The sequence below is a fragment of the Mandrillus leucophaeus genome, unplaced genomic scaffold, assembly GCF_000951045.1.
Source record: "Mandrillus leucophaeus isolate KB7577 unplaced genomic scaffold, Mleu.le_1.0 Scaffold118, whole genome shotgun sequence".
Lineage (NCBI taxonomy): Eukaryota > Metazoa > Chordata > Mammalia > Primates > Cercopithecidae > Mandrillus > Mandrillus leucophaeus.
Window position 1 is genome coordinate 3,594,297 of NW_012100098.1, and position 24,367 is coordinate 3,618,663.

The window sequence follows — 24,367 nt, forward strand, 5'->3', positions numbered from 1 at the left end:
TCAGGAGGCTGAGGCAGGAGAATCGCTTGAACCCAGGAGGTGGAGGTTGCAGTGAGCTGAGATTGCACTGCTGCACTCCAGCCTGGCGACAGAGTGAGATTCTGTCTCAAAAAAAAAAAAAAAAAAAAAAGAAAAGAAAAGAAAAGAAAAAAAAGTCCTTACTGGAATTAATATGGAATAAAGGAAGAAAGGCAAAGAGACTATATCCAACTACAGAGACATGCTTCTTTGAGAAGGAATTTTCTTCACTTCCTATCTGCCTAGAGATGCCTTGCTCTCCATCCTCTAAACAAAAAAGTGAATAGAAGTAATGGAATTGGAGGCTCAGAATAGAATGCTGTACCATCCAGAGAAAAGATGGCCCACTGAGCTCTTCCATCAGTGAAGAGCTGGTAAATGTTTAACAACTGATCTTCCAAAGGAGAGCAGGAGGAAGTGCCCAGATATGTGCATTTGCTGATCTTTGGGCTTTAAATAATCTGATTTCGGCCGGGCTCAGTGGCTGACACCTGTAATCCCAGCACTTTGGGAGGCCAAGGCGGGCGGATCACCTGAGGTCAGGAGTTTGACATCAGCCTGGCAAACATCGTGAAATCCCGTCACTACTAAAAACATAAAAAAATTAGCTGGGCGTGGTGGCAGGTGCCTGTAATCCCAGCTACATGGGAGGCTGCGGTAGAAGAATCGCTTGAACTCGGGAGGTGGAGGTTTCAGTGAGCCGAGATCATGACACTGCACACCAGCCTGGGCAACAAGAGCAAAACTCCATCTCAAAACAAAACAAAACAAAAGGCTGGGCACAGCGGCTCACGCCTGTAATCCCAGCACTTTGGGAGGCCAAGGCGGGCGGATCACCCGAGGTCAGGAGTTCAAGACCAGCCTGACCAACATGAAGAAACCCCATCTCTACTAAAAATACAAAATTAGCCATGCATGGTGACACATGCCTGTAATCCCAGCTATGTGGGAGGCTGCAGCAGAAGAATCACTTGAACCCAGTAAGCAGAGGTTGCGGTGAGCCAAGATAGCGCCACTGCACTCCAGCATAGGTAACAAGAATGAAACTTCATCTCAAAAAAAAAAAAAATTCTGATTTCAAGCTACCAACATTACATTACTGTTCATGAGATGAGATGCACAATAACATATAAGCACATCATATCATTATATCATATTTCCACCAGATGTATACAACAGGCAAAAATAACCTCAAGAGCACAAATACAATAAAATGTAATAATGAGAAAGTAATACATTTTGAGTATATGTTACCCACTTTTAGACTAATATATTTAATTATGTTTATGTAATTTAATTGTAAGTAACAGCTGTGTTTAACAACCTATTTGCAAAATTCCTGAAAATTTGACAACTAGCTTGTGCAAACTGGTACAAGGCAGCTCCGGCACAGCACTGCCTCCCACACACAGGCCTACCTGATGACGTGATTAATGATAATAGGTTCTGGTGGCATAAGCAAGGCATGGAGCCGCTGTGGGATCTCTGAAAACTTCATACGTTGAGACTCAAAGATCTGTGGCAAAGGAGAGAAGCACGAGGTTAGCATTTTGAGTGTAGCTAGTGTTCTAATGGATTCTAGCAAAAGAATGGGTCCATTACTTACCTGCTGCAGGTACTTGTCACAGATGACAAACTCCCGCTCATGAGGGTCCTGGAGCTTATGTGTCTTAATATATTGCCACAGTGCTTGGATGATCACTGGACGAGTCTGGGTGTGGATGCCCAAGAGCCGAGCTAGGCGGGGGTCTAATTTAAACTGGGGAGGCTGCAGGGAACCAAAGGGTATAGGAGATGAAGCTAGTTAGCTGGGTCTATATGCAGCAATACATTCAAACTATTCAACAACAATGTAGTGCTTTTTCTGGGACAGAAACATTCTAGGAAGAACTCAGAGATGACTAAGACTCTATCTCTGTGACAAAGTGGCAAATTATTCACAACTAGACATAAACCCTTTAAAGTGAGCTCGCTGACAGGATATGGCTGTAAAAGCTGGACCCCCTCACACCACCACAGAATACCTGGTAATCCAGCATCAGTAGGACAGTACACCGTACATTCACGTCTCCCGGCCGCTTCACCTGAAAGCCATCGGTCTCCTGGGTAGTGGCGGTCCTGTGCCACTACAGAGAGGAAGATGTCAGGGGGTGCTCTCCCAGAGGAAGAGCTGGGGTGGGAGGGAAGAGCTTCTGTAATGACTGAATATTCAACTTTGATTACTGAGGCTACTGGAGAAGAGCAATAGCATGAGGCATTTTAAAAAACTGTATATGGCTCTGGGATTACTGTCTGTGTATAAGTAGATTAACCTTTTAATTCTGTTTGTGGTTGCATTTAAATAAGCCTGAATGTCCAGTGATAATTCTATCCACAAAATGGATAATACACATGTGAACAGTAACATAACATAGCTATCATTTACTGAGTACTTAACTACGTGTGAGAGTATTCTAAGACATTTGCCTGGATTATCTCACTTCCCAAACATCTATACAAGATAGGCACAATTATACTTATTTTACAGGTGAGAAAACGAATGCTCAGCAGAATAGAGTAACTTGCCTAGGTCAAACAGCCAATAAGTGGCGGAGCCACCATTTGAGCTCTGGTGTGTTTGATTCTATAGTCCACATTCTTAGCCACTATACTTTACTGCTATAAAATTAAATTAATATATTTACAAGTTTCTATTGATTCTATCACTTACTTCCCTTATTAGATGGTAAAGACCTTCCCATGTCTCTTAGTAGTTGAGGTTAAGGGGCTGCAGCTACACTGGCAAAGAAAGGAGCAGGTTAAGTTCACTTGGCGTGCTGGCTGGACTGTCATTCTGGTTTTGCCTGTATCCCAAAGAATACTGTTGCTAACATGGGCTTCAAAATGGTGTGCAATCAGGCATCATAATAAAGGATTTTTGCTGAATTGGAATGTAAATGTAAATGGAGCACAGACCAAGAGGAAGTCCCAGATCTATAATGGTAACCTTGGCAAGTACTGGTACCCTATCAGTCAATCCCTCTAATTACAGCAACTGCAACCAGGAAAAAGTATGATTGGTGCATGGATAACTACATCTCACCATTATTAACAAGCAAGATGCAGAGATGGCATGGCACGTACAAGAGGCCACCAGTAGACTTTCCCTTGAAAGAGGCGGTAGTGACCAGGATAGTAACATTAAAAAGATGGGACAAGTTACATTACAAGAGCCCTTGGTCCTAACTAAACACGCTAGTGCCATCTAGAGGTCAACGTGCAAACTGTACACCTGGAGTGGTACTGTGTACACCTAGAGTGACCACTTTATACCTCCCCCTCTCCTTAGACATTAAAACATGGCTCCCAAGTCCATCATCCTCCAATCAGAGTCAAAGCCTAGAAGGCAGAACTACTCACTTCTACCAGATGGTTGTCGGGCCCATACAGGTCTTTGTCCAGTTCAATCACCAAGGACTTAAAAAAGGAAGAGAACTTCCTCTTTTGTTTAGTGGCATCATATTTGGACAAGGCTGACTAGAGGAGAGAAAAGAAAAATCATGTTACGAAAGGCCAGAAGAAACTTCTCAAGACAAAATTCTATGAAAAAGGAACCCCAACACAATGAGAAAAAACTCAAAAAATATTTTCTGAATATCTCTTAGGAGAGATAGGCAAAGTAGGTAGCTGCAGGTATTAAACCAGTCATGGTAACAACAGAACCCTGAAGAAGCAGCCTAGAACACATACAGGGTCAGTTTTACCCACCTCATTTGCCCAAGGGAAATGAGGCAAGTTAAGCAAACCATTGCATATAACTAAGCGAGTTTGAGCAAAGAAAAGTCTGACTCTGGAGGGGAAATGAATCACAGGCAATAAGCAGCCAGAACAAAAACAGCTTTATTTGGACAGAATGACACCACCAGCAGATGGACCGGACCTATATAGAGAAGGAGGCTCTGACACTGAGCCCTGGTTCTCCTGCAAAAGTGCATTCCAATTAGCTTCCTGCAAGCAGCTAAAAATAGAACAAGAGAATGTAAGGGAATGAGAGAAAGGTGAGCTTCCCCGAGGAGCTTCTGGGTTGGGAAGTTTGGGGGCTATCACCTGTCAGCTGATGCTCCCCAGGAAGCAACAAAGAGCCTGTCAAGAGAAATCTATCCTACTTAAACTATGGGGTGCCTCCAATGAAAGTTGAGAAGATGGAGATACCACAAGAACTCAGAGAGGAAACATGGCCTCAAATTAAGTGCAAACTCGACTAAAAACAAAACAAAACAAAAACTAAATAATCTACAGATACGGCTAAATCCAATGGCCAGCAGCACCAAGAGGAAGGTAAATCACAAATCAGATCCCAGGACAATAAGGTTCTCCATATGATACCAGTGAGGGCCAAAGGTGTGGGGGCAAACACAAAGGACCATTGTCTTTCAGTGCAGGGAACACTGTCCCTCTCCCTACTGCTCCCAAAAGGAGCTGTGAGCACCAGTTAGGCTTCCTGCTGACCAGACAACACTGTTCATTCCCAGCAGCTCCCACCCTAGACGCCAACCACTGTGGACCTTGAACTCACATCCTCCAGGAGCCGTCCTTCTACCCGAAGCTCCCAGGAAGCCACCGTCCCTTCCCCATCCTCGGCATCTGACTTAGCCGGATTGAAAGTGTTAGAAATGAAAATTCGCAGCTTCCGTTTTTGCTGAGGAAGGCAGAAACAGGATTGATCGTGGGGCTTCAGTGGTCTAATGTTGAAGACAAGAGTCTCCCCAAACCCCAAAATTATTCCTAACAGACTGGCTTACTGTCTACCCAGTCCCTTGGGTGGGTGGATGAAGATTCCATTTAGAAGAGGAGTACTGGCCATCAGCCTAAGTACAAGTGCATACAGTGGGATGCCAGGTGGACAAAGTCATGCAAGGTGCCAGGTTCCCAAGGTAGCAGAGCAGTTACAGCAAAAACATGGACAAGGGTATATTTGTAGTGCAAGAGACATCAAGAGCCCCTCCCCCTTTGCCATTCTGTTCTTATCCTCCTAATGTAATTCTCAGTTTGTAGGCGGAAGGGAGAGATGCAATTTAAATGCCAAGGAGAGTTGTGCTGTGCCTTTGATTTCTCATCTTAAGCCTGCTGAAGGTTCCTGGGTCCTCTCTTTTGGCTCTCTGCTTAGTAACTTCCTGTGTTACCTTGATGGGACGTTTCAAGGCCTCTTGGATATCTAGTCGTTTCCTCATGATAGTCTGGTCCAGTTTCCTTTCAAAAGCCAAGAGATCCATATAGGCCTGGGATTCTGGTACCAGTTCACGAATCTTAGGAACAGAAAAATTAATTGAAATCTAGGATGATTCATCTCTGTACTCAAACTCACCACACTTTCCAGAAAACAGATAGCCTGGACTCACCCTTTGAGGTAGAATTTTGTCAGCCATCTTCTTTTTCTTTGCACTGTTGGGAATAAACACTATTATCAGGTTGGGACAGAACTAGTCAGAACGTGAAAATAAGCTGTCAGCATGTCCATTTATAGTAATGTGAAGGGATTGCAAAGCTTCTCTCAAATCAAATAACTACCACCACCACCACCACCACCAAGCATTCTCAATCATCCTGTAGCACCATCTGCTGACACAGCACCACCACTTCTTGGTTCAGGTAATCCCACCACCTGTGTACTCCCAGGCTCCCTGCCCCCTCCCTGTGCCCCAGGATCATCTTACTTGTGGTTTCGATTTTGGACAGCCTGCTGCTGGACCTGCTGGATCTGCTGAGGGGCAGGTCTCTTGCGGGACTGATCCATCCCTGACTGGGCCAGGCCAGGTCGGACTGAAGGGTTCCCCCCATAGCCAGGGGGTCCCATGGAAGGTCCCTGAGGTGTCATTCGGCTGCCTGGCAACATACCTGGTCTCTACAGAGGGGAGAGGACCCAGAGATGTCATGGTTTCACCTGCTAAACCCCACCAAGAAAGAAAAGCAGGGAACGCCTGAGTTCTTTGAATGAAGTAAGGTTTACGGATGGAATGGAGGACAATGAGACGAGAACCCTCTGCTCCAGCAGTGACTCCACAGAAAAATAAGAGTCCAAAAGCTAAGCGAGAGCCAGATTATACTCAAATTATCGGTCTATTTTGGATCGGACACATCGGACATCGCCAGTTCCACATTTACTCTGCTAGCTACTATCTCTTTAGAAGCTGACCTCAATTTGTCAACTACACGTTCTGTGTTCCTTTGATCACTGGAGCTGCTCAAGCCCCTCTGCACTCCGGCCCTCGTATAGGTATCCCTGGACCCACTTCACCCACCCTGGTTCTCTACCGACTCCCCACGGAAACAATGCCCCTAGGAGCAGGTGTGGACGCCAACTGCCTCCCCCTCTCTTCCTGCGCACTGCCTCCCCCAACCCCCACCCAGAGCCCGAACCCCTCCCAAGGGAGTCCCTCCTACTTCTCCCCCCACCCCTGTCACTCCCACGTCCCCGCTCGGCCCCGCCCCCGGCCCGCGCGTCCCTCCTCCTGCCCCACTCACCGGATAGGCCGCTCCGGGCATCGGGGAGCGGTACAGCCCTTGACCCGGAGCCGGGCCCATTCGCACGGGAGGCCCCGGAGTTCCGCCCGGGCCCAGGGCAGCAGCCGCGCCCGCCCCTCCCGAGGCTCCGGCGCCGCCGCTCGGAGCCACAGACTGGAAACCCGCCCGGGCCGCCATCTTCCCGGAGCCGCCGATGCAGCTGCACAAAGAACCGGAACCGGAACTCCCCCCGCCCCCCGAGCGCCCCCCGAGCGCCCGCCTGTTCCCCCGGCCGGCTGGCCGGCACGGGAGGCTCAGGGCAGCGAGACTGTCGCCTAGAGAGGAGCGACTAGCGGAAAAGGCGTGCTGGCCACGCCCTCCCGCCTTCACGGTCCTGGAGGGAAAACCATAGAGAAGAACTCTGGGATAGAGAGGCCCCGTGAGCGGGCGCCCCCAGGCCGACGGGAGGTAGACAAGGACCTGGAAAGGGGGATGGACCACAGCCTCAGCCCCAGTCTCAACGCCGACTCCAGCCCGCTGATGAAGAGGTGCTTGGAGTAATAGCTTCATCTTGGCGCATGGCATTAACTTCCCAAAACGCTTTGATTGCTTTTCGTTTCATTTTCTTACTGCTATAACTATCAGGGGCTGAGGAGGGAAACACAGTTTATTCCATTTTCCAAATGGGAAAGCTGAACTCACAGGTGAACGACTTGGCAAAGGTCAACCAGCAAGTTAGTCATAAAGCCGAAGCCAAGATTCCAGGTCTTCTTGCTCATAGCCCAGGACTCATTCCACAGATAAAGTGCCTCAATAACTACCTCACGTGGGAACTTCAACCTAACTTTGTCTCCGACCTAACCTGCTTCCGGATTATTATTTTTTTTTTTTCGAGATGAGGTCTGTCTTTGTCACAGTGGCACCATCTCAGCTCACTGCAACCTCCGCCTCCCAAGCTCAAGTGATCCTCCCACCTCAGCCTCCCGAGTAGCTGGGATCACAGGAATGCACCACCATGCCAGGCTGTTTTGTATTTTTGGTAGAGATGGGGTTTCACCATGTTGCCCATGTTGGTTTCAAACTCCTAAGCTCAAGTGGTCTGCGCGCCTCAGCCTCCCAAAATGCTGGGATTACAGGTGTGAGCCATTGTGCCTGGCCTCAGATTTTTTTTTAATATTAAAAAATAGGGATGGGGGTTTCATTATGTTGCGTAGGCTGGTCTCGAACTCCTGGCCTCAAGTGATCCGCCCATCTCAGCCTCCCAAAGTGTTGGGATTACAGGCGTGAGCTACCGTGCCAGCCTGCTTCCAGATTTTATAATAAGTTCCAGTTTATCTTGAATTTTGACTCTGCTCTCTCTCTAAAGCATTGTTTGTGATGGGGATTCTGTTTTGGACCTTTGTTGCCTTTGACTCCTCCCTCTTTCCCTGCCCAGTGGTTCAAACTATTCCTGATACCATGGTCAGCCGTCCCATCCCAGGAGGACCACAGTCTCCCTACTCAAACCTTCTCCTTACTCATCCCCTAATTGGCCCCAAACCAAGCTCAGCTCTAGGCACTTAGTGAGAATACCTAAATATGTTTTCAAATAAGTGAACAACACTGAAGAGGAGATGGTTGAAACCCAGTTTATTAGACCAGAGGCATGCGTCACCCAAAGCCCTGCCTGCTGTTCCCCTATCAAATGCACACTTTTTGGCCTCATTCCTGCTTCCCTCTGGGGAGGTGTGATCTCTGAGGAACTCCCAGGAACCAAGAGATTCCAAAGATCCTATAGCCTTACTCTCCAGCTCCAGGCCAATGCACAGGTGACCTGCTCACAGGTCCTGTTCTGGGATTGAAGACCAAGACACAGCTGGGGAAGGAAGGCCTGGAGAGGGGTTGGGGCTTAGGCCTGGAAGGAGTGTCTGGTGGAGGGAGGGGGCAGGCCCTCCACCTCACTTGTCTCTCATTAAGATAGGGAGGGACAACAGCAGAGCTTTCAACTCCTCCTCTAGGCCTCTCTTTCCTACCAAACCCACCTCACCAGAAAATAAAAGTGGTGGGCTTGTGTATCAGGTGAGGAAAGGGGGCTGGGCACCCAGAAGGAGGAAAGGCCACTGACTGAGGACCTCAGCTTCTGCCTGTTAGCATCCCACTGCCCCAGCTTTAGGAGTCACCAATCCCCAGCTCCCTTCTGTCTCTGACACACTTGGCTTAGTGTCCAGGGAAGACCTCCATCCCCTGGGTGGGGGCTATCTCTACAACAACCCCTTCCCTGGGGATGCTACTGTCAGCTGGGCAAAGGGCAATGGGATAGGAGGAGCAGGGGAAGAGAATGTTAAGGCTGCAGGGAGGGTCGAGGGTGCCCGGGTTGGGGGAGAGGGTGAGGCCAGAAAGAGGCAGAGCTTGTGATTCACAGCTTCCTTTGTCGCCACTGAGACAGTGCAAAGGTTACAATGCGCGTGTCGTCTCCTTGTGCTTCTCAGAGGGATGTGTGTACACAGTACAGACACCAGGGGAGAGAGTCCAACTCTTTATACAGGCGAAGGCATTCAGAGACCAGGGAGGGGGCAGAAACATAGAAGGTGGAACTTGGGGTGGGAGAATGATTCTCAGAGACAAGAGGGGATGGGGTGGAGACAGACAGGGCTGGGGAAAGTATATACAGAGATATAGCAATATAGAGTCTGTATCATATAGAAATAGAAAGTGCAGATGAGGTTGTTGAGGGAAGCAAATGAAGTTGGAGAAGAGGATGTGGGAGAGTTCCATAAGAAAATTTATGGACGTGGCCCTCTACAAGGGCCTCCGGGAGAGGGACTAGTGAGGTTAGGCACCAGTGCCCTTCTCCCTGAGCTGGATGTTAACCAGCCAGGTCTTTTGTGGGATGGTGAGGGAGGGCTGCCTCTTGGGATTTCTCTCCAGCAGCTGTGGGGTGGGGGTGAACTTATAGGTATCAGGATGTCGCCTACAGCACCAGGGCCGCATCTTGACCCCATTACCACTTCTTAAGGGGATCCCCGAACCCCACGAGATTCCACATGGTGTGAAAGAGTGGGACAGAGGTTTTAGTTCCTGCCAGGAGACTTGGGTTTGGGGACAGTCACTGGGCTGAGAGGGTCTCTTAAGGCTGGGGAAGCCTCCCTCCCCCACACTAGCCCTCCCCCTTAAGGTACATTCTCTGGTTTGGGGCCAAATTCCAGACCCCAGGGATCCCTTCCACCCCTCACTGGGAAGGGCCTTTGGTGACTGGTGGCAGCAGAATGTAGGTGGACACTCAGATGACAGCTAGACAAGACAGAATTCAGGCTGGGAGCTAGGGGAGGCAGCATGGAGAGAGGGGCAGCCTGAGGTCTCTTGCCCCGTTCTCCCTTTTTAGTTCTTTCTTAGATTAGTTTTGTTAAACGTAAAAAGAATGGGATAGAGGCAGGGAGAGGACTCTATGGTCAAGACTCCTTCCTTACCACAGACAAGAGGAAAGATCTGCCCCGGAGTGTGGGGAGTCCCCAGGGCAGATGTGAGGAGGCAGCTGGGGGCCCCCTCGCTCTCCTAGTCCTCCCCATCTAGGCCTTTGGTTCAGCGGCCTGCGGGGCTCAGCAGGTAAAGTCCTCGAACGTGCCTCGGGCCGGATGGTGAGGTAGGATGTTGGCAGCGTATGTCATCCCGGCAGGGTGGCCCCGGAGGCTCTCGCACGGGTTCTAGGGGAAGGGCACAGGACAGGGATGGGTTATCCCTCGGAAGGGCTTCCGGTAGTGCTGGGGCATTCAGGAGACAAAGGAGAGAAGGTGGTGGCAGAGGCGGGTGGGCGGGGGTTGACAGGGGTTCCTGGGGTGGTGGAGGCAGGGGCGGGCTGGAGGGCGCCCTCGCTCGCTCCCTCACGTGTCTTTTGACGTCGTCCAGGCTGAGGGCCACGCCCTTGTCCGCACTGCTCCTTTTGGCCTCCTTCTGGCACTTTCCTCGTCGGCACAGCTTGTGCTTAATGACCTAGGACCGGGACGGGGCAGGTGGGCGGGCTGGACCCCGCCCCTACGTGGCCCTGCGCCGGGCCCCGCCCCCGCTTACCTCGTAGGCGTAGTCAAAGAGCTCCAGCACCGTGAGGATGCTGGCGCCGATGAACAGCCCCATCTGGCCCCCGATGTCACCTGCGGGGGCAGGGGCCAGGGGCGTCAGTGGGGTCAGGACACCGTGGGGGCAGCAGGGTTTACTGGGACTGGGGCAGGCAAGTTGTATTCTCAAAGAGATTGGCAGCCTTCGCACAGAAGGATCGCAAAGCCAGATTCGGGTGGAAGTTTTATTTTCTTCTCTATGCTTTTCTGCGCTTTTCTACCTTTCTAAAACGAGCAGGTGCTTTTCAAGAAAAATAATCGTTTACAAAATACCACAAAACTCTTAATTTCTGGGCCGATTTTAGGAGCGTATAAAATAGTCTCCACTTCCATGCCTACCCCTCCCTCATGACCACAGGCCTGTCTTTTCTCTTTTCCACTTTGCCCTAAGAGAAGGCTCAGTTCCCTTCCCTCACCACTTACCAAGACAACAGGGTTTGGGGAAGGGCCTCTGGGGTGGAGGACCCTCATGGGACAGAAGTGAGCACCCTGCTTTTGGATGATAGGGAGCCATGCCATGCCCATGGCATGGGAAGGGGACAGGTGCCATCAGCAGCTCACCCAGGAGCCCTGCAATCTCATAGGCCTTCTTCTGTTCAATGGTCTCATAGTTGAGGACTTCAAAGAAAATGTCCAGCACCAGGATGTTCTCCCTGCACAGGGGTTGGGGGAGGAGACCTAGGTTCAAGTCATATCTCTGTCTCTTACTAACCAGGTGACCTTAGCAAGGCAGCCTCTCTGAATCTGTTTCCATATCCATAAAATGAGACGCTGATGGAGATACCTGCCTTTTAGGATTAAATGAGACGGCATATAGGGAGAAATGTTCTGTACCATATGCAGTATGTATTAAGTATAAAGTGACTACTGTTACAACATGAGGATGAAGAGGGAAGAGAAAGGGGTGCTTTCCTGCTTATTCTGGCTTGATCTTCCCTGCATACCCACCCTAGACTCTTTGCTTGCCTTTTGGACCTTCCCCGTGTTATCTCAACTTCCCCCTGCCTGCCAGCCCCCGCCCCCATCAAATCCCACTCATCCATTCCACAGTCCCAACCCAAGGGCCTTGCTGTACCCAGTCAGAGCCCTTACCCTATGTATTGCTCAGATTTGTTGAACTTCTTGGCCAGGTACTTGGCTGAGGCTTTGCTGGGGATCTTGACCATGGACAGCTCCTTGCCATAGCGGGTCAGGTTGCAAGGCATTTCACACACGCAGTACTCCTGGTCCTTCTCCACCAGGAAGTCTGCACTCAGCCAGGTGAGAGGTCCCAGTTGAGTGGTGCCCTTCTGCCAGCACCTTCCCACATGCACATCCTAGCTCTGCCCAGAGAAACCCTGGGCCCCTTTCTTTTTCCATGACCTGCCTGGATGCCAAACTCTGCCAACATCCTACCTCACCATCCAGCCTGAGGCATGTTTGAGGACTTTACCTGCTGAACCCTGCAGGCCACTGAACCAACGATGTAGATGGAGAGAACTAGAAGAGTGAGGAGAACCCCAGCTGCCCCCTCACAGCTGTGTCCACCTTGAGCTAATTCTCACCAAGCCTCACCATGGATATTTCTTACTCTTATATCTCACTTCCTCAGGACCCTCTAGGGTCAACCAGCTGAGGGGCTGATGAAAGAAGATGAAGGTCATTCCCAGGTGACCTCTGTTCATTTTTCATAGGGTCCTCTGAAGATGCTTTTCTCAACTTTATTTATTATTATTATTATTATTTTTGAGGCGGAGTCTCGCTGTCGCCCAGGCTGGAGTGCAGTGGCGCAATCTCCACTCACTGCAAGCTCCGCCTCCCAGGTTCACGCCATTCTCCTGCCTCAGCCTCCTGAATAGCTGGGACTACAGGCGCCTGCCACCATGCTCGGCTAATTTTTTTGTATTTTTAGTAGAGACGGGGTTTCACCGTGTTAGCCAGGATGGTCTCGATCTCCTGACCTCGTGATCCACCCACCTCGGCTCCCAAAGTGCTGGGATTACAAGCGTGAGCCACCGCGCCTGGCCGATTATTATTATTATTAATTTGAGACAGGGTCTTGCTCTGTCACCCAGGCTGGAGTGCAGTGGTACAATCTTGGCTCACTGCAACCTCATCTCCCAGGTTCAAGCAATTCTCCCACCTCAGCCTCCGGAGTAGCTGGGACTAGAGGCACATGCCACCATGCCCACATAATTTTTGTTTTGTATTTTTCATAGAGTCAGGGTTTCACCATGTTACCCAGGCTGGTCTCGAACTCCTGGGCTCAAGCGATTTGCCCACCTCGGCCTCCCAAAGTGCTGGGATTACAGGTGTGAGCCACCATGCCTGACCATTCTCAGCTTTAGTATCAGACACAAGAGAGGGTGCAGCCCAGTCCAGGAGTTATGTGAGACTTCTGGGAGCTTGACCTGAAACTCCTGTGCACATGGCTGGCAGCACCTTTTCCCTCCCCCAGACTGCCCCAGGCCAGGGGCGCTCACCCAGAGCAGGATCTGCACACTCCTTGTACTGCTCTGGAGTACAGTATGGGGCATCCCCTACAGAGGAGAAAAGACAATGATGCAGGATGGGGATTCAAGGGGTCTGGTGATGGTGGTATTACCAAAGGCCTAGAAGGTGTAAGCTGGGAGAGGATGGGAGGGGAGGACTGGTGGGCCCCCACGCTGCCCCAGAAGTGACTCACTCCCAGTCTATACCTTCTAGACCCTTCCCACCCATCCCTAGAGGTGCAGGCAGGAACTGAGGTCAGAGAGACAAGAGCCAGATGGGTGTGGGATGGGGTGGGCTGGAACTGGGGTTGGGAGATTGATACGGATGGGGAGCTAGTGAGGGGCAGTAAAGGCCCAGGGACCCCAGGAGTATGCTTGGAGCCCTGGGCCTGACCTGGCATGTGCACCATGCGGCAGTTGCAGTTCTCCACCAGGTAGCGCGTCTCACAGTCGATGCGGCAGGCGGTGATGCTGTAGGAGTCGAAGAAATCCAAATCCGAGTCCATGGTAACAGCTTTGCAGGTGCCCCAGGGCGGGGGCAGGTAGATGAGCTGCTGGGAAAGCCGGGGAGCTGGGGGAGTGCAGGGACTTCTCCCCAAATCAGCTTGATGGACTCCTCTGACAAGATGCAGATCTCTGGAGTTCTGCCCCCCTCTCTCTCTGTAGCCTCTGAAGGTCTCAGAGTTTACAGAGCATTCTTGTCCATTCGATCACTCATGCTTCGGACTAGCCAGACTACCACCCAGGTCCTCACTCACCTGTCCTTCCCATGCTTGATTGCCCACCACTCCATCTGGCCCCTCAACACCCCACCCCAGGACCAGCCTCCCATGGCCCTCTCACCCGCTGCTCCTGGCAGGCCACAAAGGTCTGGAAGCCTGGGGCCACGCCAAAGCCCAGCTGGTCGATGAAAGGAGGTTCATCCTGACTATGGATCTGCACTTTGATGCCTGCTTCGAAGGACGTCTCGTCTAGGGGAATGAGGGGTGTGTGAGTTGGGAGGACTCCTGACTCCCTAACCCCCCTCAGACCTGGGGGCATCCTACCTCTCCTGGGAATAAGCATAGCATACACTGGGACTGGGGTGGGGGAAGTCTATAGGGTCCTAGCCCATCCCCCAGCCTCCTTCTGGGTTTACCAGCTCTGAGCTGCTCTGACGACCCCTGCATCCTATACACCTCTTTTCTTACCTGGCTTCTGCGCTGCATCTTGGTGTTTCAAATACTTTCTCCCAGAGTGTCACTGTTTCAGATGCTCTCCATTTCTCCCCCTCCCTTTCTCCCTTTTCCCCCATCTCTCTCTGCCCCAAGGCCCCCCGAGACCAGACAGGCAGGCAGCCTGAGAAGAGAGGGAGTTATTTATAGAGTGGTGGTGGCGCTGATGGAAAAGGAGGGCTGGTTACCTTGGAGAGTAACTGAGCCAGGAAGGGGGAGCCAGAGAGATGTGAGTGTGGAAGTCAGGTAGAGTCAGCAATGGAGATGGTGAGATGCTGGGGGGAGAGGGGAAAGCCCGGGCCCTGCCCGGGTCTCACAGAGAAGCCCAGGAATCCCCTGGCAGAGGCTGGGGCCTAGAGCCATGCAGAGGGGCCCCTGAAGCGGGTGACATACCAGTCTCCCCCCACACAGGCAGGTACTCGTCCTGCTGGATGTCCAGCATGATTTCCAGCCCATTGCCTGTCCCACCCTTCATGGTCTTCAGCCGCGGCCGCCCATCTCGGCCTGAGTTGAACGTGTAGCACTTTCCATAGCGTGTGAAGACCTGGCGGGGGCAGAGTGGAGAGCCTGAGTCCTGCCAGCACCCTCTACTCACCAAGGGCTGTTCCTAGTCACCCCAGCTGTTGGAATCTCAACACCCTTTGGGAGCAGTTCCTCCTGTGCAGCCTGTTCTCCATTTGCTCCCCTCTCCCACCTGTTTCCCGCCCTTCCTTGCCCTCTGTGTGCCCTGGAAAACTGTTCCTGGTAGGGTGCATAGCCTGAGCTCCTTTGCCACCTGCATGGGCTTCTAGTTGGGTTTCACAGTTGGGAGGTATTGGTAATGGATCAGAAGGCAGGAGGAAAGATTGGGGTATGAATCCTTCTCCAGCCCTCGCCCCTCTGTAGCTCTAGTAGTGGCTTACGCTCTCCATGATTACAAATTCGGTCAGGGCTCCCTATACAGCACTGTCTTCTTTTGTGCTTCTTCGGCCTAGAAGTGATAACGATTTCATAGTACTGCTCGCTGCCTCAGCCCCTCTCACTGGTTTTCTTAACCCTGCCCACAGATCTGTCAGCAGTCCCTTTGTTAAAGTCTTCAACTAAATCATCAGGTAGCTGTCTTTTTCCTGCCAGGAACCTGACATATGCATTTTCATCACCAGGATCCCAACATAGCCAGATCCCTGGCCCCTCCTTGGGACCCTTTCCTCAGGCCCAAGCTCCTGAGGCCTCTGAGACATACCTTCTCTTCTCCTAGATTTCACTCTGGGAATCTGAAATTCTGCTTTCCCCAAGACCCAAACTTAGTTTTTTGTTGTTTTTTTTTTTCGGTTTGTTTGTTTTTTTTTTTTGAGATGGAGTCTTACTCTGTTGCCCAGGCTGGAGTGCAATGGTACAGTCTCGGCTCACTGCAACCTCCACCTCAGCCTCTCGAGTAGCTGGGATTATAAGCGCACAACATCACAGCTGGCTAATTTTTGTATTTTTAGTAGAGACGGGGTTTCACCATGTTAGCCAGGCTGGTCTCAAACTCCTGACCTCAGGTGATCCGCCTGCCTCAGCCTTCCAAAGTGTTGGGATTATAGGCGTGAGCCACCGTGCCCAGCCAAACTCAGTTTTTTGGTTTCCTTCAGCCCCTAGCCCCTTGGGTCTATCATTATTCTATTATCAGCAGAACCTGAAAGTAGACCCAGTTGCCATGCCAAGGACCACGCTCAACCAAGCACCAGCACCTCTTCTCCCAGCACTTGGGACTGAGCCCCCAGGGCATGGTGCGTGTGTTAATGCTTTTGCAAAACTAGGAGGGCCTCAGGAGGTATCTCCGCCCTGGGGGCTGTCTCCCCAGTCTTCTCCCCGCTCCATGCCCCAGTGCAGCCCTGGTCACAGTGCTGATTAAAAAGCTGCAAAGAGAAAAGTAAACCAGTTATTCTTGGCCTTTTCCCCACAGCCTCCTTGAATGTCCCCAAGTTGGGGTGGCCGTGCTTTTACTACTGCTGGATGGTGACAAAGTCCACAAAACAGGTCATAAGGTGAGTCAACACAGCCCAGAGCAGGGGACAGACAAAAGAGTTTCAGGCCAGACTGAAGCCGCGATGGCAGTAGGTTACTAGGGAATAGGGTCTTTGTCCCCTTCCCCCTTCCTAGAACAGCCTCCTCCATTGCCCTCCAGAAAAGGAAACATACTGCTCTCCCCACTTTGTGGGTGAGGTCTAGGGATGAGGCAAAGAGAGAACTCCAAGGGCTCCTAATCCCCAGCCCCACAACCAGGTCTTGCGGCACCCAGCCACAGGCTCCAGGCTGGACATACGCTCATGCCTACACTCCATCCAGAGCTGTATGGGATTAGAGGTGTCTGAGGCCAGCTAGCAGCCCTGCCTTGCGCTGGCTCAGAGGACTGGGCTGCTGTACAGTGGATTGCTGCTGCCACCTGGTGGGCCTGGGTGAGAAGTGTCTGCTCTACCCTCAGGCCCAGAGGAAGCCACGTTCCTATGGCTCCTGGCCTCCCTGAGGTCCAGTGGTCCAAACCCCCAGGCCCCTGTATGCCTGCAGTCATCCCATGATGCACTGGTATGATGACATCCCCTGCCCCTACACTAGGGAGGGGGTGGAGGACTGAGGGATGGGTGTGTGGGGCAGGGAAGGCCTGGTACCTGGGAGCTGGTGGAGCAGGAGAGCAGTCAGGCCAGACAGACCTGGAAGATGAACTTAGGAGAGACAGTGGGGTGCCAGGTGGCCCTCCAGCAGGGAAGACCCTAGACCCCTGGGTGGGGGGCCAAGCAGGAGGACAGTTCCCAGTGACAGCTTCCCCTAGGAAGAGGGTCGCTGGCCACTTAAAGTTGGGGAGAGGGATATGACTTAAAGACCTGTTATTTACCCTCAGACACACACACACACACACACACACACACACACACACACACACACAGAGCTGGTGGGGGTGGGGCACCCGTAGGAGGCACAGGAAGACCAAGCAAAGACGCATTGAAGTCCCTGCTGTGGGAGCTGCTGACAAGCAGCATGGTGAGGTGGGGGTGGTGGGGGATGTCCCCACCCCTTTACTGTCTCCCTCTCACTCCCTTCTCTTGTACCACCAGAAACCAGGCAGCACCCACCCCAGCTTCAGTCCACGGGTGCTAGTCAAAATAGTGAGCAACTGGCCAGGCATTGGTGTCCACCAACAGATCAAAGGTTGACCTCACAGATGGAGCAAGGTCCCAGGCCCTGCTGGACCATGAGGAGGTCTTGGGAAGGGCAGGTGAGACTGGAGGACATGTAGGGAGGAAACACCAACTAAGACAGATGTGTTTCAAGATTCTAACGGGAAAAGCAGTGCTGGTATGGACCTGGGAATATCAGCCTAGCTTCAGGCCCTGGACTCCTGGGTAAGCTCTGGCCTGGGTCAGCCAGGTGAGGAGGGGGCAGCACAGTCATCAGCCCCAGCCCCAGCCCCAACCCCAGGAGGTGACAGTCAGGGAGAGCCATGGCAGACACTCTTGGGGTACTGTGGCAGGCATGGGGCCCCACTCACCACTGAGAAGTTGTGAGGGCCACAGGGCCCCCCTTGGTAGGAGCAATAGAGCAGCATGTCCTCCAGCCGGTGGCAGGAGCGATTGTAGAAGCGGTGCAGGTTAAAGGGCTCCCCAGAGAAGGCCTCAGGGCCCGGTGGAGCAAGGGGCACCCCAGGGTCATCACTTTCATCCAGTCCCAGCATGGGGGCCAGATAAAGCAAGTCAGGGTAGCTGAGCTGGGACAGCCGCACAGCATTAGTGTTGCAGAGGGTGACCGCCGGGAAGGCCAGCTCCGTGGTGGCCACTTCGTTTAGCAGGGTCACGTGTGGGTAGCTGAGGTAATAAGCAACGCGGTCCCCTACCTGGCACAGGAAGGCACCCAGTGCCAGGACAAAGGCCACCGCCCACAGCGCCTGCCTTGGTCCTGGACCCCCCTCCACAAAAATGTGGTTGGTGCCGTGGAGGGTGCAGCTGTTGGCAAAAGCCACCAAGTCCATGGGTGAATGCCTCTTGCTGGTCTCCTTCCTCACTGCCTCCTTTTCCTTCTCTTCTTCCTTCTCTTCTGATTCTGAGATGTCCTGCTGCTGCTGATGGTGGTGGGGACCCCAAATATCTCCCAAGGGCCCTGGGGCCTCCTCTCCAGAGGAGAATGACACAGAGCAGAAGATCCGAATGGGCATTTTCTCCAGGGGCTTCCTGGTGCCAGGGATTGGCAGGAGGAAGGGGGAAGGTGCCAGAGGGGAAGGCGATGTGACCCCAGGCAGAGTCCGGCAGAGCTAGCCACCCAGCTTGTCAGTCAGGTATCCACAGCCTGGCTGGCTGTCCTTCCTCACCAGGGCCTCTGTGGCAGTGTGGCTGGGGCGGGGCATGGGAGGAGGACCAGCCTGCCCTGCCAGGGAGGGCGGGTGTCTGGGCTGATGAATAATTGATGGCAGTGGGAAAGGGAGGCTGATGGAGAGCAGGGGGCTGGAGCCCCTTTCCTGTCACCCGCTCCAGCGGCACAGAGAGGGTTTAGGACAGAGTGGAAACCCTGGAAAAGCCTAGGGCTGGGACTCCTGGAACCCACCCCTGCCGGTGAGGAGGGACCCGGCACCATCCTTTGCGCCCACTGCCATGATGATCGCAGTGACAACAGTCCCCACCCCCCAGGACACACATAACACATACTCATGCTCTCTGTCATCCTCCAGTCTGTTCCTCATCATGTCCCTCAGTGCCCGCATCCCAATTCTGGGTCCTCTCCCTTATTCTCCCTTCACCCAGTTATTCCTCTGGGATACCTCAACCCCTCCGTGCCCCACCACCAGGCACTCTCTCAGACCTCCAATTCCAGTCCCTGACCCTGTTTCTCTTCCCCTCCCTCCCTGGCCCCAGCTCTACTTCAGGACAGCATTACCAGCCCTAGTCCCACCCCCTATGCTGAGCTGTATTTTGGTTCCTTTCCTCTCCCCTACCCTCCTGTGGCTTGTGGGCCAGCCCAGGTTCCATTAGCAGCAGTCTCTCACTGACCACAGACTCATTTCTGACCAGTTCCCGGCACTAAGGGGAGGGACCCTGTCTCCTGCAGTGGGAAAGCTTCCTGGCAGATCACCACTACCCCTTTCAGCTTGCCCCCTGCACCCCTCAACAGTTTAGGAGTTCGAGGAATTCTCTGGTGGATGCAAGAAATTGAGATCAGTGCTGGGGGTGGGGCAGGGGGACCTGGGTCAGGTAGACAGTATTGGGAACCAACTTGGGGTTCCCGCCAAACCCTCAGCCTTGCAGACTCCTGGCCTCAGTCTCTGAGGCTCCCCTGCCCCTAATTTACCATTCCCTGCCCCCAGGCCCCTGGTCCCTCTGTGTGCTCTGATTACTCAGGGACACTGGTTGAGGAACTTGAGCCACCAGCCAAGTCTCCAGGGCCAAGAAGGTGACCTGAGGGGAGGAGGGGAAGGTTGGGGAGGGAGGTGTAGCAGATTAACTCTTTCTCTGCAGGGCCAGAGGAGGAGCAGTAGGGCTAGACTGGGGCTAGGTGGGTCTGCTTGGGCCCCCCCATTCCTTAAGCATCCCCTAGTCCCAGGCTGTGTTCCCCCTCCTCCTCCTCTCTTCTCCCTCCCTGCTCCCACCATCTTCCCTTCTCCATTTGCAGAGACCCTAGAGTGTGTTGGGGATGGGAGGCAGAGTGCCAGGTTCTAGCAGAACTGAGTGATGTGGAACTTTTGGCCTCAGCTTTGCTGCCAGGGACAAAGAGGCCCCAGAATCGTAGTCTTGACCTCTCGCCCCCTCCATCCTTCTGCCACTGCCCTCAGATTGGGCTAAACAACAGCCACTGCCCTCCTCTTTCTGCCACTGCCCTGCTCTTTTGCCTAAACAACAGCCTCTCAACTGGTCTCCCTGCCTCCCTGCAGTTTCTCCCCACCTTTAGTCCATGTTTTGTGACTCTGACCATTCTTCTGCTTAAAGACCTTTTCTCTAGCCAGGCGTGGTGGCATATGCCTGTAGTTCCAGCTGCTTGGGAGGCTGAGGCACAAGAATCGCTTGAACCCGGGAGGTGGAGATTGCAGTGAGCCGAGATCGTGCCACTGCACTCCAGCCTGGATGACAGAGCAAGGCTCTGTCTCAAAAAAGTAAAGATCTTCTCTCACTTCCCACTGCCTCCTGTGAAAATTTAGGCATCTCTTGTGGCCCCACAAAGCTGAAAGCAATGTACCCTCCACCTCAGGCCAGCATCCAGCCGCCACCACCCATCCCCAGACACACAAGGCTCATCCACAGTCCTGTGCCTTCCCTGGACTCCATCTGGAGAATTCCTACTCATTTTTCAAGACCCTATTCACATGTTACCTCCTCCAAGAAGCCTCCCCTAACTCCACAGAGCACTGTGAGTGCCCACCCAGGGAATAGACTGAAGGGTCCAGTTCTGCTCAAGGCCCTACAGCTATGAGTAATGACCAAGAGTAAAAGAGCAGGACCAAGAGACCATGTGCGGGAAGAGGAAGCAAGGAAAGCCAGGAACACCCTGGGCAACCAGAGATAAGTCATTGCACAGATGAGGAGAGACCCCCCGCCCAACCTTGAGCTGCTGTCCTCAGGCTTCTCCTGCATGAACCTGTGTGTCCTCTCCTGTGTGCATCTTTTTCCTGCCTGCCAGATCTTGAGCTCTCGGAGGGTAGGGGCCTCCTCCTTTGCATTCCCCAGGAAGTGCTTCAGAGAGGACTTCCAGACGAATGGAGTGGGCTGAGGCTTGGGCTGAGGAAGCTGCAGCTGCCCATGCATTCCCACTAGAGGGCACTGTCCCTCTCCTTCAGATATTTTGGAAGGGGAAGTAGATTGATTTCCAGAAGGAAGCAGCAAAGGCAGTGAGAGCTTCCAGCTTGGGAGCCCCAGCAAAGAGAAGAGTGTGCATACACAGACAGCGCCAAAGGACAGTAAGTTGGGTGCAACTGAATACCTCTTCCCTTACAGCAACCAAGACCACACTGCACACTTGCACATTACCACACAGACACACAGCCCTGGTGTGGGGCGACACACACACCCCAACACACACAAACCCCAACACACACACCCCAACACACTTACACACCCCCCCACTGCATGTCCTCTTTCCTCCATCACCTGTATGCTTGTTCAAACAAATGCTTATTCTTCTAACATTCTTTCTCATCTTCATCTTGTTCAAGTAATTGGAGGATGAGGAAAATGTCAAAGGGCATACACAGAGGGCCCCTGGAGAGGTGCCCAAGCAGACACACACACAGAGCTGCACTCAGTTCTGAACCCTCTGTCCAAACATGCAGCCCTCCCCATCCAGACCTTCTCTTCAGCAGTGTGTGCTGAGTGGTTTCTGACTTTTTCTGTATCTCTTTCTTCATTCCAGCCACCCCTTACATCTGTGTAATGCTCCATGGTGTTTTTTGTTTTGTTTTGTTTTGTTTTGTTTTGTTGACAGAGCTTTTCACTCTTTGTTGCCCAGGCTGGAGTGCAACGGTGCGGTGATCTTGGCTCACCGCAACCTCTGCCTCCCAGTTTCAAGCAATTCTCCTGTCTCAGCCTCCCAAGTAGCTGGGATTACAGGCATACACTACCACACCCGGCTAATTTTGTATTTTTAGTAGAGACAGGGTTTCTCCATGTGGAGGCTGGTCTCGAACTCCTGACCTCAGGTGATCCACCCGCCTCAGCCTCCCAAAGTGCTGGGATTGCAGGTGTGAACCACCACGCTCGGCCCATGGTTTTCAATTGCTATCTCATGGGATCCTTATACAACCCAGTGAAATAAGCAGGTATGAGTAACTTCATTCCCATCTGACAAGTGAGAAAACTGAGCCACACCAGCCTATTCAAGTCTCAGGGAGAGCAAGAAGTGGGCTGGAGGCTGGAATGAGGTCATCTGTCTCCAAATCCCTTGCTTCTTCATTCTTTCATTTACTCATTGCCACAGTGGAGAACACATCACGGACCTGCCCTCAAGGAGCTTACTGTCGAAGAGGGGAGACAGACATCAATTCAAAAATGAAAAAAATAAATATCTAATTACAAACCATGGTAAGTGCTATTAAAAAAAATATAGCTCTATCAGAGTGAATGGCAGAGGGACTTGACCCAGACTGGGGAATCAAGGAAGCTTTCTCTGAGGAAATGATGTTTGAATTACAGTCTAAAGAATAGAGAGGAGGCTGGGCGCAGTGGCTTACACCTGTAATCCCAGCACTTTGGAAGGCCGAGGTGGGTGGATCACTTGAGGCCAGGAGTTCAAGACCAGCCTGGCCACCATGGCAAAACCTCATATCTACTAAAAATACAAAATTAGCCAGGCATGGTGACACAAGACTGTAATCTCAGCTACTTAGGAGGCTGAGGCACGAGACTTGCTTGAACCAAGGACGTGGAAGTTGCAATGAGCTAAGATTGCACCACTGCACTCCAGCCCAGGTGACAGAAGGAGATTCTGACTCAAAAAAATAAATACAAAAAAAATAAAATAAAAAATAAATAAATAAAGAGGAGTAATTAGGTAATGGGGTGTGTGTGTGTGTGTGTGCGCACGTGCCCCTGTGGAGGAGGGAGGATATTCCAGAGAGAGAACAGAGTGTGTGCAAGGGCCCTGAAGGACAGAGATGAGAAGGGGCAAGCGTAGCTGGAGAGGTGGGTGAAGGCAGGGAGAACCCAGTCACTCAGGGTCTTAAAGGCCACAGTGAGGATTCTGGCTCAGGGACAATTAAAGACTCCCCATGGAAGGAGTTCACGTGATCAGAGCTTTGATTTGAAAAGACAACTATGGCTGCAAAGTGAAGGATACAGAGGGACTGCTGGGAGGCCTGTTGAGGAGCCATTGCAGTGGCCCAGTGAGACATGCAGTGGTGGGACGGCCTGGAACAGGGGTAGAGTGGAGATGTTTATGAGGCAAAATTGGTAGATCCTGTCAAGGCAGGTGAGGGAGATGGAGTGTCAGGGATGATTTCTGGTTTGCATGATGGGGTGAACAGTGGGGTGGCTCACTAGATCAGGCGCACAGGTAAAGAACTAGTTTGGGAGGTAAGATGATGACTTTGGTTTTGCACATGCTGGTTTTGAGGAGTCTTAGGGACATCCAAGTAGAGACGTTAAGTGGAAAATTGGCGACTGGAGCTGATGCTAAGAGGAGAGAGCTGGGCTGAGACATAAATTTGGCAGTTGTCAGTGTGTAGATGGTAATTGAAGTCATGAGTGAAGATGAGACTGCCCAAGAATAGAATATAAAGTTAAAAAAAAAATAGAAAAAAGGTCTGATTTGGCAGTATCCACTAAAGCTAAACAGAATCATACCCTATGACTTAACCATAGCTCCATAGCTAGTCATATGCCCAGGAGAAATTAGTGTATATGTCAACTAAAAAACATGAACAAGAATGTTCATAGTAGCTTTATAGATAAGAGCCAAAAACTAGTAACAACCCAAATGTCTAGCATCAGTAGAATGGATCAATTGTGGCGTATTCATATAATGAGATACTATATAGCATCAAAAAAGAACCAACCACTGCCACACACAACAACATGGCTAAATCTCACAGACATAATCACAAGCAAAACAAAACAAAACAAACAGACACAAAAGAGTATACACCGTATGGAGGATACATATACTCCAGGAAGTTCCAGAACGAGTGAAATTAGTCTATACTGATAGAATAGTGGTTAACTCTTGTGGGGTAGCATTGACTAGGAAACAGCCTGAAGGAACTTTCTGGGCTACTGGAAATGTTTTATACCAATGTAAATACATACCAGTGTAATATGCAAAATACTACACTGTAAGACATACCAGTGTAAAAATTCTTCAAGCTACAATACGGTGCATTGTACTCTTATGATTTAAAAGAAGATTAAAGCTTGGGACTGAGCCTTGAGTAGTGATGACACTAAATGGCCAAGCAGAAGAAAATGAACTGGCAAAGAGACAGAGGAGTGGGTAGACAGAGAAGGAAAACAAAGAGAGTATGATCGTCAGGAAAGGGAGTAGTTCAAAAAAGAGGTGGTGGGGGCCAGGCGCAGTGGCTCACACCTGTAATCCCAGCACTTTGGGAGGCCAAGGCAGGCGGATCACCTGAGGTCGGGAGTTTGAGACCAGCCTGACCAACATGGAG

General features: G+C 51.7%; 2 protein-coding genes and 1 pseudogene across 7 annotated transcripts in view; all 3 read right to left on the reverse strand.

Annotated features, from left to right (window-relative positions):
- The window catches only part of SMARCD1 (SWI/SNF related, matrix associated, actin dependent regulator of chromatin, subfamily d, member 1), a 15,588-nt gene extending 8,500 nt beyond the window's left edge, over window positions 1-7,088 (reverse strand). For both annotated transcript variants that reach the window (XM_011964615.1, XM_011964604.1), the window contains exons 1-9: window positions 6,520-7,088; window positions 5,712-5,899; window positions 5,397-5,439; window positions 5,181-5,303; window positions 4,574-4,696; window positions 3,418-3,534; window positions 2,043-2,144; window positions 1,625-1,786; window positions 1,437-1,534 (exon numbers count right to left, since the gene is read on the reverse strand). In XM_011964615.1, the coding sequence (XP_011820005.1) occupies window positions 1,437-1,534; window positions 1,625-1,786; window positions 2,043-2,144; window positions 3,418-3,534; window positions 4,574-4,696; window positions 5,181-5,303; window positions 5,397-5,439; window positions 5,712-5,899; window positions 6,520-7,083 (1,520 nt within the window). In that variant the 5' untranslated portion in view covers window positions 7,084-7,088. The remainder of the gene's footprint in view (window positions 1-1,436; window positions 1,535-1,624; window positions 1,787-2,042; window positions 2,145-3,417; window positions 3,535-4,573; window positions 4,697-5,180; window positions 5,304-5,396; window positions 5,440-5,711; window positions 5,900-6,519) is intronic.
- Window positions 7,089-8,101: 1,013 nt separating this feature from the next.
- Window positions 8,102-24,367, reverse strand: part of ASIC1 (acid sensing (proton gated) ion channel 1) — a 25,986-nt gene continuing 9,720 nt past the window's right edge. The window contains exons 1-10 of one of the 4 annotated variants that reach the window (XM_011964644.1): window positions 17,780-18,439; window positions 14,665-14,815; window positions 13,901-14,028; window positions 13,452-13,608; window positions 13,049-13,105; window positions 11,679-11,832; window positions 11,148-11,239; window positions 10,543-10,622; window positions 10,360-10,464; window positions 8,111-10,178 (exon numbers count right to left, since the gene is read on the reverse strand). In XM_011964644.1, the coding sequence (XP_011820034.1) occupies window positions 10,074-10,178; window positions 10,360-10,464; window positions 10,543-10,622; window positions 11,148-11,239; window positions 11,679-11,832; window positions 13,049-13,105; window positions 13,452-13,608; window positions 13,901-14,028; window positions 14,665-14,815; window positions 17,780-18,439 (1,689 nt within the window). In that variant the 3' untranslated portion in view covers window positions 8,111-10,073. Of the gene's footprint in view, window positions 10,179-10,359; window positions 10,465-10,542; window positions 10,623-11,009; window positions 11,240-11,678; window positions 11,833-13,048; window positions 13,106-13,451; window positions 13,609-13,900; window positions 14,029-14,664; window positions 14,816-14,965; window positions 15,059-17,779; window positions 18,440-24,367 lie in introns of those variants that run through there. The other 3 variants (XM_011964625.1, XM_011964634.1, XM_011964653.1) reach the window with 3 other exon arrangements.
- LOC105528412 lies at window positions 8,111-10,043 on the reverse strand (annotated as a pseudogene). The gene is made up of 2 exons (XR_001004347.1): window positions 9,968-10,043; window positions 8,111-9,851 (listed from the first exon to the last, which is right to left on the reverse strand). The product of XR_001004347.1 is annotated as an uncharacterized LOC105528412 (transcript).